The sequence below is a fragment of the Pyrgilauda ruficollis genome, unplaced genomic scaffold (assembly GCF_017590135.1).
Source record: "Pyrgilauda ruficollis isolate IOZ18807 unplaced genomic scaffold, ASM1759013v1 scaffold73, whole genome shotgun sequence".
Classification (NCBI taxonomy): Eukaryota; Metazoa; Chordata; class Aves; order Passeriformes; family Passeridae; genus Pyrgilauda; species Pyrgilauda ruficollis.
Genome location: NW_024529155.1, coordinates 1,024,376 through 1,037,354, shown reverse-complemented (window position 1 = coordinate 1,037,354; position 12,979 = coordinate 1,024,376). Strand labels below are relative to the sequence as shown.

General features: G+C 37.3%; 1 protein-coding gene across 3 annotated transcripts in view; it reads left to right on the top strand.

Annotated features, from left to right (window-relative positions):
* GNPTAB (N-acetylglucosamine-1-phosphate transferase subunits alpha and beta) overlaps positions 1-12,979 on the top strand; it is a 39,634-nt gene that overhangs the window by 12,579 nt on the left and 14,076 nt on the right. For 2 of the 3 annotated variants that reach the window (XM_041486006.1, XM_041486007.1), the window contains exons 5-11: positions 336-541; positions 1,215-1,279; positions 1,512-1,646; positions 7,547-7,708; positions 9,377-9,556; positions 10,530-10,700; positions 12,383-12,506. In XM_041486006.1, the coding sequence (XP_041341940.1) occupies positions 336-541; positions 1,215-1,279; positions 1,512-1,646; positions 7,547-7,708; positions 9,377-9,556; positions 10,530-10,700; positions 12,383-12,506 (1,043 nt within the window). The remainder of the gene's footprint in view (positions 1-335; positions 542-1,214; positions 1,280-1,511; positions 1,647-7,546; positions 7,709-9,376; positions 9,557-10,529; positions 10,701-12,382; positions 12,507-12,979) is intronic. The other variant, XM_041486009.1, reaches the window with a different exon arrangement.

Genomic DNA, 12,979 nt, shown 5'->3' with positions numbered 1-12,979 from the left:
GAGGGTCCTCCTGTGGCTCTGCTGCCAGTGGTCTGTCCTAGTCATTTAGCTTGGTCCTTTTGTTATTTAGAGATTTTTCTATAAGGTCTCTTCCATGGGCAGACTTGGAAATCTTGGAAACTTCAGAAAAAACAGTTATGAGAATGAACTAAACTCTACCAGTCAGATATTTGCCTTCTGCAGGAAAATAAATGTGCTCGTCAATAACTTCCCCTTACCACAGCAAATGTTACAGTTAATCAGATTTTACAAAAACTTTTCCCATTCCATTCAAGATTGATTTCTATTTTCAGTTTTCTAGTGGTGTTAAATTTGCCTTTGGTGTTTTGCTGTAGTGAGAAGCAGCTGGAGTGTTTGCTGACACACTGCATCAAAGTGCCCATGCTCATCCTGGATCCTGCTCTGCCTGCCAATATCACACTGAAAGACCTGCCGTCCATTCACCCTGCTTTACAAGCTGCTAACAATATGTTCTTTGTAGCAAAACCAAAAAATCCTTCCACCAATGTGACTGTAATTGTTTTTGATAGCCCTAAGGACGGTAAGAGGCTCTTTGTCAGATTCCATCCAGTTTTCCAGAGCAAGTTTTTTAAGCTGCTGTGAATTAGTTTTGGGGGTTTTTTTTCTCCAGTACTGACTTCGATGCTGATTTTCTGTTTGACTTTAGCAAGTCATTCAGTGTCTCTCTTGACCTCAAACTGTTTGGTGATGACATTAATGATACTGTTTGCTTACCTCCCAGACAACTGATTACAGGTGATTAGAGTTCTGTGCTTTAAAAAGCTATTGCAAAACGGGTTTGATATCTGAATATCTGTGTTGCACTGATAATCTCAAGAGGCTGGGGTTTAGGCTAAGGAAGATTTAGTTTTAGAAATCCTTTAATTGCTGTGAAGTCTAGTTTGAATAATGTCCAGTAAGTTGTGCCCTTGTTCAAAGGATTGGCAACTGTGAAACAAGATTATTCATGTGTTTAACATCTTAGAGCAGGTGCAAGTTTCATATTTTGTTTAATATGTAGTGTCTGACACCTAGTACAACCACTGTTCTTTATTTTACCACCAAGAATTATTTACTATTTGTAAAGACAACTTTTCACATATAAATACTCAAATATATTTAATTTGCAAAAGTATTTATTGGTTACTATAATAAAGAAAATAAGTGACTTTATACTGTAAGAAGTTTTTGATTTGCAATTTTATGTATTTTAGTTGAAGCTGCCCATTCTGGAATGTTAAAAGACAACAGCAAACAGATAGTATGGAGGGGTTACTTGGTATGTACTTTGACAATCTGTGATTAGCTTTCGTATGTGTTAAACATTTTGTACATTTTTAGAAAGTTTCTGTGCTATTCTCTTTTCTTAGCATTCATTTTCATGAATGCTATTCATTTCTCTTTTCATAACTCACATTAGTAAAAAGTGAAAGCTTTCAGAGCAACCCTTATTGTTACGTGAATTATTCTACCTTTAAAATGGTCTTTATAACCTGTTTTCTTGTTTTTAGACTACAGACAAAGAAGTTCCAGGTTTGGTACTAATGCAAGACTTGGCCTTTCTTAGTGGATTTCCAGCTACATTCAAAGAAACAAACCAGCTACGAACAAAACTGCCAGAGAGCCTGGCCTCTAAAGTAAAACTGGTAAGGCTCTGTAGGAAAGAGTGTCTTAGTTGTACTGGTCTTTTGGAATGGCTCAGGTATGGAATCTCACCCACTTTGGAGACTTTAGGATATTTCTGAGAGTAATCTGGGGTATTTTGTGTTTCTTCCCTGAGCAGTGAAGAGTAGCAAATAGTGACTCAGAGTTGCCTGCAAAAAACCAATTGCCCATTCTGTGACTGCATGTTCTTGGACATTACATTTGCTAGCCTGCAGCTGATTAAAAGGCAGCCTTATCAGTTTCTCACAGCCATTTGCTGGAGGCTATTTTCTTGCTGTAGAATTCTAGATCACTAGCTTGTTTAATGTGACAGAATTTTGTTTCTGTAGCTTCTTAGATTTTTTCTTTCCTCTTAGCTCTCTTAACAGTAACAGCACTGAATGCTGCATTTCTCTCTGCCCTGTGCTCCATAGGGTCTTGAACAAGTGGCACTTCAGCTGACCCAGCTGCAAGGCAGCAGAAAACAACTTGTGTGATTGCCATTTAGTGCCTTCGGTTCTCCCCTGCTATTTGGGCACCAGTTAAAGTTACAGTAAGGCTTAATGGATAGGTGGAACTTTAAGAAATCTGTTAAAATCTCTGGTTTTTGTACTGGAGACAGATGTGATTCGTGGGGTGAAAAGGATTGAGGCCAAGGAGTTTGTGGAAGAGGAGGAGTTAGCAGGGTTAATGGGATGGCAGCAATTTTGTTTTCATTATTCTGATATACACCTGTAATATGGGCTAACTCACTTTGTGGCTTATTCTTGGTGCTCAAATGAACACGAGGCCCTTTTCCCTTTTCTTTTGTTGTTTTTTTTGTTTTTTTTGTTTTTTTTTTCTTTTGGTAGGCTGGGCTAACAACTCATTTACTCTGTTGCAGAAATTATCTTGTTAATTCCTTTCCTAGGCTGGTCACACTCCAACATAATGCAATCTGGAATTCTTTCTTGTCTCAACTTGTGTTAGCTGACTTGGAGCCTTGCTAATGGCAGAAACCTTGCAAAGTAAACACATTTGTACCTCTCTTGCTACATGCCCTAAAAAGATTAATAGAGAGAGTTTTTAAGCACTTATTGAAGCTTAAATAGGTATTTTCTTTTGACTTTGCATCTCTAGTGTCACAGTAGTTAAATAACAGAGGATATTCATATGGTTCATTGATGTCCAGATGAACATAAAGGCTGCATCTCTGGGATGTCTTAGATATGTTTCCCATCTCCATGTGCATCTTTATGAAAGTGACATCCTGTGCCTATTTTCCTTTTATATGATTTTTCCTTACCCTTAGTTGTGTTTTTTAATTTGTTATTGGTCATGTGTCATCTATTTGTGAGGGTTCCCCTTTTCTGTGTGTAAATGTTGCCACTGTGATTGTTCCTAAGAGCTCCTCTTCTGCAATTTGGTTAGGCAGATATAAACACTGTTTATATATACAGATATAAATTGTGTTTATCTGTATAAATGCAATTTTTTCTCAGGTATCCACAATATTCTGTGATTTTCTTTCCAGCCATCTTTGCTGTCTGTGTTTCTTTTCCTTTAGATTTTTTAGAGCAATGCTTTAGAGCAATTAGATCAGGATTATTATACCCTGTGTGGTCAGAGCAGTGAATTCTTTCCCAGCCAGTCCTCTATTTATGATAGCAGCAGTTCATGTATGTTATGAAGAAACTTATGAATGTGAAGGTAAGAATTGTTTTATTTTCATGCATAAAGGGTTTTACATCAAGTGTGGATGTGGTTATTTCCATAGAAGCCCTTGGTAGGTTCTGAGCTCAGAGTCAGTTCTTATTTCAGTGGATATGGTAGGTAGGCAGTAATGGTAAACACAACCAAGTGTGGTTTTCTTCTTTTTACCAAAGGGAGATGCTAGGTTAATGCTACAGTTAAGTAGAAAAAAAAGTTGATTATTTATAGTCTCTACTGACATTTGTAGCAATGCCTCTCTTGTTATCATTCCTGGAATCTCTGAAGTGATGTGAGTTGCTTTGTGGAGAAGAAGAAAGTTGCACCTGAGCTTGAACTAGACTTTGGTCTCATAGAGGCCTCCTGATGCTTGATGGGTTTATGTGTGCTTTAAGTGGCTGTGTCTTACTTCAACACCACAAGCAAAGAAGTGATAATAAAAGCTTTCAACAATGCTGCTGTCAGGAGGGAAGGAAAGTGATAAAGGAAGGAGTGTAGTTATTGGTGCATTTGTGTTGAATGTTGATAATGCTTTTTTGGTTGGATTGCTTTAGTTTGGTTGCAATAACTTCTTAAATCCAAGGAAGACCAAAACTTATTTATCTAGACCAGATAGTTCTTCTAAAAATCTAAATATCTGAGTAAAGCAGCTGAGCTCAACTAGAGCTGATTAAAATGTGAAAATTCATGATATAATGGATCTATTTTGAAGGTGAATTCTATCTGTTAAGAGTCTACTGATTTTTTTTTTTTTTTTTGTACTTATGACCTGCACCGTAATGTAATGATAGAGAAGTTTATTTCAAGACGAAAGTTGAGGGGCAGAGTTGTGTCTGCCTGTCACATTTGTTGTTGTAGGTCGTGTGTTATGACAGATGAAATTGAAAGTGATATTTGACAGCTTTTTTTATTGTCCATGTGTTCTTAACTGAGTGTTAGAAAGCCACTAGATGGAGGTGTTTCTCTGGTTGTGCAGCTGATGGCTGCTGAGCTGTTTCTTTAAGACCTTACCTTGGATCTATATTTGAAGAACAACTGAGTATTTCATTTTCACCTCCCCCCTGCCCCCAACCTTAACTACATTTCTAAAGGAGACTATTATTCAGCCTAAAGAGATGCTTGTAACTTGAAAGCTGCATTTGTTTAAGGACTTGATTTGTTTGCTTTTGGGTTTTTGAGGCTGTCATGCTAACAGTTTTTCACTGAAATTGTACAGAGTAGTGTACAAAATTTTTAGAGAAAGTTGATTTTTTCCTTCAAGATTTAATATCTTGATAGCTTCAAGGACAACTAAGAGCTTGTAGATCTCCCTCTTTGCAAAATATAATTTCTTTTAATCCACATGCACACACACACACATACATAATATAGACAAGTTATGTTACAAACTTAGGGATGTCTTAATGACCTTGTCTTATTAATGGAAGTAAATCCACATGGGAAACTGCAGGCACAGTGATGTTGGGTGTTTTCTGTCCTCACTGTAGGATCCGTGGTTTGGGATCCTTACTGCTGCTCATCAATGTTTCTGGAGCAAACAGGTGGCTCCAGGAGGTGGTGTTATGATCACACAGATCTAGCAAGTAAGCTTTGTAGAAAAGACCCTAAGGCATTGCATTAATTTTGACTCAGAAATGACCCTCCTACTATGTCATTTTAAAAAGACTACATGAGACATTTGTAAAGACAAGAGTGTTTCATATCTGTAAAGCTTTTTGTAACTTTTCAGCATATGCCTCCTTTCCCTTGCTATGTAGGCATATGAGTTTTCCCAATATCCACACTGGAGTGGGAAAAGGGGAGCTTCTTATTTCCTTAATAGTCAGCTGGTTAGGAATCTAAGTCCCACCTCAGAAAAAAAAAATGCTCTTGAGGCCTCTTACCTTGAGAAAGTGGAAATTAAGATGTTTACTTCTGCATGGGGTGTCTGAGCTCATCTGGCTCCTAATCTAGTAAGCTAGGAGTGAAACATGCTGGCTCCATGCTGGAGAACATGCATTTCAAGCTCCCTGTTGGAGATAATGCAGTTTTCCTGTCTTGTTTTCAAGTGTGTGGTAAAAATGTGTCCCAGTGGTGGTCTGGGTGTGTGCCTGCAAGGTGTGTTCTCAGCCCGCTTGCATTAGCAGAGGCTCACCTGGTCACACTGACTCTCTGCATCTACCTTCTTGTTCTTCTGTTCTGTTTTGACCATACCTTTGGATCTGCTGACCTGTTATGGCAGGATGTAGATGTTCTCTGGAAAGTAATGGGAATGGGTGATTGCATCCATCCCTACAGAGACGAGGGTGATACCTGTGAGACGTTAAAAAATCTGTCAGGAGACAAGTTCATTTTGCACATACCAGCAGCAAAATGCTTGGAGTAGAACTTGAAGTTTATTAGAATCTAATTAGTTATTTCATCAGATAACTTCTCTGTAGTCTAATTTTATTGATAGCCTACTTAGGAAAAGACTGGTTTTTTCAAAAGTTATTACTGGAAAAAAAACCCACTTTGATGTAATAAAAATGATCTATTGAGTGCGGGGGTTAGCTAAACTCTGATGCTGAGAAATGGAACATGTTTTTCCACTGCTTCCTGTATATGCTTGGAATACTACAAACTAAAAACTATGGCATATATGCTATGTTAGTGGGGAGTAAGCGTTTGTAATAAAGCTAAGTAGGAGTTGGTAGTACAGGTACTTATTTTGCTGACTTTGGGAACAAGTTAAAGAGAAACTAAATGTTCTCACATGCTTTCAAAGCTCTAACATGGTAATATTTTTGGTTTATTGTACGTATGATTTACGAGAGAGATTCTAAGGGGACTGTGTGACACTGTTGTATTGCTAAATAAAGCACATGCCCAGTGCTGGCAGCTTTGCAATCTGCAGCATTTCAATGCTGATATTTTTGGAGGTTGCTGCCTGCAGTCCGTAACTATACCTCAGCCATTCAGCTACTGAAGCCGTCCTTTCCACCCATAAGTTCAGATGATTCCCTGGAAGGTCTGAGATTTATCAGATTTTTCTAATGACAGGCCTCATAAGTCAGATTGAAAGATCTCAAATAGCATATGAGTCAAAGCATCAACAGCTTTAAAATGTCACAAGTGGAACAGCTGGTCTTGCTGAGGGAAGGGCTGCTAACTCTGGGACAAGTGTTGTTTTAAAATGAGCAGAAAGGATCAAATTTAATAAAAAATTAAAACCACTTAGGGTTGTTACAATGGGAACTGTGATGGTTTTGCTTTTTTTGAACATGATTATTCAAATTTGATAGCTTATGAATTGCATTTACACTGAAAATTTGGTAGATGTGGCTGTCTTATATTGCCTTAAGGAACAAAAGTTAAGCATAGCATCAAATAAATATTAATGATTAACTGTGTTTATTCTTAATTAGACTGTTGAATGCATGCACTTGGAAAATCAAAGTGCAGTCCTGCTTTTAGCTTGATTGGGTGCTCATCTTTCTTTGTATGGTAAACACAGCATTTATTGGGTTATGCCATATTCCTAGGGAGCTGCTTTGTGTCCCTGTGATCTGTAAACTAAACTCGCTGTTAGGGTGTGTAGTGCAAGCCCCTGATCCTGTGCATTATGAGATCTGATATACAGACTTACTGGTGGCAGGAGATGAAAACAGCCAACAGATCAAACAGTCCACAACTGAGAAATGACCTTAGCAGCAAATTGGCAACCAGCACTAAGGACTTGGAGACCCACATGGATTAGCTCTGGAGCCCTTTGTGTCTCAGATTTCGGAGCTGTAGGTTGAACTAACTGTAAACCATTCTGAATGTTTCACACTTCTGACAATGCCCTAATTTTCTGGGAAGATCATTCCTTGTTTAAGATGGGGGGGAGAAAAAGGACAATTCTTTCTGTCACATAAGAAAGTGTTGATAAAACATGAATTTTGTTATTGGAGTGACAGAGAATGGATGGGGACTTACTCTTCATTTACTTCTGGAATATTTAAAACATGAAAAGGTTTACTGTTGCTGGATCATTGTGTAAAGAGACATTTACTTTGCAAAGTGAAAACTAAGCAGTTTTGTGTCTTGAAATGTTTTTAGCTCCCATTTTACTACTTCTTTTTGTGTTTTTATGAAATTGTAGCTCTTTAAAAACAGTGCTTACCAGTCATTCTTCTAAGTAACTCTAGTAAAAATAACACAACGAAAAGATGGAAGAGTGCTGCTGGAGTTGTTTTCTTTGCTTGTATAGTTGCAGCTCTATTCAGAAGCCAGTGTGGCTCTCTTGCAACTGAATAACCCCAAGGGTTTCCACGAACTGAGCAAGCAAGCAAAGAAGAACATGACTATAGATGGAAAAGAATTGACGCTTAATCCTGCTTATTTGCTATGGGACCTCAGCTCTGTCAGTCAGGTGGGTAAATTCTCTTACAGCAGGTAAATGCTGCAACATTTCAAAACTGGAAGTAGAGGCTAACTTGTCAGTGACAAGGAACATGGGGTTTTTTCCAGAAGCTTGGAAGTATTAAGAATAAAATATTTATTAGCTTGTAAGAAGACATCACAGGAACACTGTCCAGTTCTCAAATCAATGGGAAAGAAGGATCAAACAGTGTGATACTTAATTGAAATTTTCATGTTCTCTGCTAAGTGAAATATGTTGCCCTCTGCACATATTCTTATAAAACTGTGTGTTGTAAAATCCTCAAAGGCTTAACTGATCCTGACTGGCAGATAAGCAGGCTTCTTGTGTGGGGACATAGAGAGTTTTTTAAACAAACATGATCGCTTCATTCCCAATCTATTTCTTAAACATTTTTTGCTTTGCATCATCATTTGTGCTGAGCAAATGCTAATGCTAATTCTCTTTCAAAAATGTTGAAATCCTGAAATACAGATATCTGTAAGGAAAGGAGGTTTACTTTAAATGCTTTTGATACAATGAAGAATGTTTGGTTTAAGAACAGGAAATTAAATAACAGGTGTCTGTTTCAAGAGAAGATATTCTGTAATCTTTAGGTTTTTCCTCCTGCTGGAATTTAATTTTTAACAGTAAATATGAAGTGGCATGGTTAGTGTGCCCACTCCTGAAAAGCTTGGAGTCTGTCTTTGTGTCCTGTGACCTGGGCTTTTGGGGAGTTCTTCCTGGTGAATACCAACCCTGAGCTGAAACTTTATATTTCCCCATGTTGAAATCAGGGTTAATTTTGTGATTGGGTACCTAGCCAATAGCTGCTGGTGCTGCTAAAATGTTTTCAGTTATTACTCTTTTGTGAATGTGAAAGCTGCATTATTGTACATATTAGAAAACGTATGTATGTTTTCTACGTGTGTAGAATCTGCAGTGAAAATGGTAATTATTAAACATTCAACTATTTTCTGAGTTTTCTGTTTCATTTGGGCTTTAGAAAAGTTCCTTTTAGGCAGCCTTACTTGTTGGTTTTAAGAGAGGTCATTAAGTTCTCATAAAAGTGAAAAGAAACATGTTCCAGTGTCCTAAACCTAATTTTGTTACTTAACTAATAAGTTTTTAACGGAACTGTTTTCTATTTAATAAAAATATATGGAAACATTTAGCTACTTGATAATGAATATTAGGCTAAGTTCTATTAATTTTCTCCTGCTTAAATTCTTTAAAATAATAGAGCAGGGGATAATTGAAGAGCAGCTACATCATGACACTTCCAGTATATCTATATTAGGTGGCATTTATATACAGCCCATGATGCAACGTAGTTGAAACTGGATTTCTGAAAGGTGATGTTACTGGTTTGAAATGCAGGAGGGGGTGTTTTTTCTGTTTCATTCTTCAAGAACTTCTTTCAGCGTGGTCAGCAGACATCCTAATGGCACCAGCTGGTCAGCCAGTGATGTCAGAACACTGTATTGTTCACCGTGATAATTTAGAAGAATATGATTCTTTATAAGAATAATAGTTATTATCAACGTACTTTTTATTTCTGAATTTCTAAGTCCTGAAGTGCTTATGCACCCATATGCTGAAGCACACTGTCCTTACCTAGCTGGATCAGAACTTTAGTGTTCTGTTTAAAATCTAAGAAAAGGTTTTTTCTTTTTGTAGTCCAAACAGGATGAGGATGTTTCTGCCAGCCGCTTTGAGGACAATGAAGAGCTGCGCTACTCTTTGCGATCAATAGAGAGACACGCCCCTTGGGTACGGCACATTTTCATCATCACCAACGGGCAGATTCCTTCCTGGCTTAACCTGGACAACCCTCGCATAACTATAGTGACACATCAGGTAAAATTCAACAAAACTACCACTGTGAAAGGGCCAGCAAAGATATCCTGTTTGATTTGAAGTGCATTTATCCTCTTGCAGCAAAAGGCTGTGTTTATTTGGAAGAAGTGACAGCCTCTTCCCTCTCTCACCCAGGGTTTTATCATGTATGTCCTTATATTTGGGCTGAACAGTTAGCTGAATACGTATCAACCCTGCATTTAGTACGCTTTTTCAAATATTGAGGCTTCAGCTAGCACATACCCATGTCTAATTTCCTTACAGAGTCTATTTATAAAAACCTGAGGAGAAGAAAATGTAATCAGAATCTATAAACAGTCTCTCAGAACCAGTAATAACCTAATAAGCTTGTGTTGAGACAGGATGGATTACAATTACTGGAACTAGGAAGATGGCTACAAAAAAAGTAGCTATGCATTTTCAAAGTGTTATTTAAAAAGAGAAGAGGAATCCATCGAGCTTCCTGACTAAGTGAAACCAAATTCTCTAGTAGTATATTACAAATTGAGGATTAATTTTGGTATCTGGACGTGCCATAGAAATTCCGCACAAGAAAAGTGCTAAAGAGATATTTATTCAACTTGGTCTGCTGGTGAAGTTACTTGCAAAAGATGGAGCAGTCCTGACTTTTTGAATGCTGTGACAGGTTCAGTTTGCTAGAAATTTTGTGCAGCCTGAAATTATGAGAATTATAAATGTGTACTCTGAGCCTGGTCCAGTGCTCACTGGAAGAGGAATGTGTGAAAGTTTGTGACTTTGTGAGCAATCAGGTGCAGTTCCTTAGTTAGGCAGAAGAACTGAAAATGTTTTTGTGTGAGAAAAAGAGATATTAAAGTATTTTTTTCTTTGCTTTAATATCTTTTTTCTTTTGTATCTATCCTCATACTTGCTATTTTTTTTTACTAGATAAGTATCAAGTATTTGTGTGCCTGACTGAAACAGTTTTTGGTTGTTGGGGATTTTCTTGTTTTAGGAAATATTTCAGAATGTGAGTCACTTGCCTACCTTCAGTTCACCAGCTATTGAAAGTCATATTCATCGTATCAGTGGTCTTTCTCAGAAGTTCATTTATCTCAATGATGATGTTATGTTTGGGAAGGATGTTTGGCCCGATGATTTTTACAGTCACTCTAAAGGTCAAAAGGTAAGCCATTATTGCAAGATATTTTAGCAGAAGTAGAATTTTTCTACTCTGTTGATAAAAGTCAAAGGAATGCTACTTTGAAAGGGTGAGCACTAACTCCCCCTTTTATTTCTAAAGGTTCATTGTTCTTAACTAGAGAACTGTTGGCTAAGGCTCAGGGTGTGGAAGGCTCTTCTCTCTATTCATATGTATGCTGCGTTTGTAGGATTACCTTTTCATGTTCACTCCTACATTAGGGTGGTTAAAGTGGTTCCTCTGTCAGGATTCACTTCAGTTTCTGTGTTATTCTCTAATTCTCTTACTTCCTATCAGAGCACTGGTAAGACTAATGTGGTGTTTGGCAGTTGCCAGTCTTCCTTCCTTGCAAATTTTTTTTTTTTTCTTTTTGGGAAATACTCAAAACAAGCAAGAATTGTCTTTTCTGTGGGAACACTGAGGTCAGATGACATTTGATCCATTCCTAATATCAAACTTTACCATTAATTGCCTCTGTTTATACACCCATAATATCTTTGCCCAGTTTGTATATAATCATATATATATATATACACAATATATAATTGTTTGCTAAAATAATATATATTGTTCCAGGTTTATGAGTGTAAAGTAATTTAGTCTTTCAACAAACCCATTATCAACAACTGGGGTTTAAGCAAGGAAAGCAGGCTGAGGGAACATTAGCAATAGTTATGCATAAACACTCTGGCTGCCAGCAAGGTTTTCATCCATTAGCTTCATCTACAAGAGTGACATGGAGGAAAAAATTGAGGTTTTATGTATTATTCTTTCCATTAAAGGAGTGTGTGCACAAGGCACCAGAGACCAATGAATTAAACATTTTATGCAGGCAGATGTGCACACTTGCACACAAATACAGAAGTGTTGGGCAAAATTAGTTTAAGCTACATTAAAATAACTGTTTCAGTACCTGGGGATATTAGGAGGCTTTTAGTTGTTTTATATCTCTAAGGATAGAGGCATATAGCTGCAAAACCATGTTGTTACAGCATTTGTACTGTTCTTTAGTCACCCATCCCAGTTATGATGATGAAGTCAGCTTAGGTGCAGTGTTGTTTGTGATAACCCGATCAGCAAGTGTTACTGTAGGAAAATGTGCTGCTAAAATCTTGAAGCAATAAAGTCTAAAGGAAAATGTGTGGGGTTTTTAATGCCTCCTCAGTTGAAAGAACACACACATACACGCTTTTTTTTATCCTGCCAGTTCTTAGGATTATTTAAGTCATAGAGGATGAGATGCTTCAGGGATTATGTTCAACATGTGCTGCTTATCTCATGACTGGTTAGTAATGAAGAAACGTTTTGAGTCAGGAGAATGAGTGAACTGCAGAGCTATTTTAGAGTTTCAGCTCACCCTTCATATCTGACAAAAGAGAAGATATTAATTTTAATTGGAATATGGTTTGCAGAAGCGGATTTGGGAAGTCCTGCTTTCCATTTCTGCCTGTTGCTGCTTTGTTGTATGGCCTTGGGTGTTCTTCCTTCTCTTTGAAAGGGATAACATTTACTTCACAGAAAATGGGGTTTAAATTCTATTTGCAAAGCTCTGTGAAATCTTAAGGCACTGCACACAGGGAGACATTATTGAAAGTCTCCATATTCAAAGAAACAAGCTCAGTTGACTTCTATTTGCCAGTCCTTGTCTAATGTTAATGTTGTTTCAGGTGTACTTGACTTGGCCTGTGCCAAACTGTGCAGAGGGATGTCCTGGCTCATGGATTAAAGATGGTTACTGTGATAAAGCCTGTAATAACTCAGCATGTGATTGGGATGGAGGTGATTGCATTGGTAAGACAGCAATGTTGAATTTAGGGAAAGTGATCTGTTTGTTTTTCCTTACAGGAATAATTCTGTAATTTGTCTTTTTCATATAACTGCAGAATTTGCCTCCTTTATTAATAAAAAAAGTTGACTTACACATTAAAACATTATTTCTTGCAAACTACAAATTTTTATGGAAAATTACAGGAAATAATAGGGCATAGGATAATCTTTCTTTAGGTATCAAGTTTGACTAGCTGAATGAAGGGGTTTTGAAATTTAAATTATTATATATTAATATACAGTATTATATACTTGGACTCATAATCCATATAATGAATTATGAAGCTGCACTATTAGTTCCTAGATCAAGTTTTCAGGACTGCAGTGTAATAAAACAAAGTGGTACTTCTGGATTGAGGAAGTGCTGCCTTTCTAGGAGACTGCAAAGTCAAGACTGTAAGCACAAGGAGTAGTAAATCAGTTTTCTGCCTGCATTT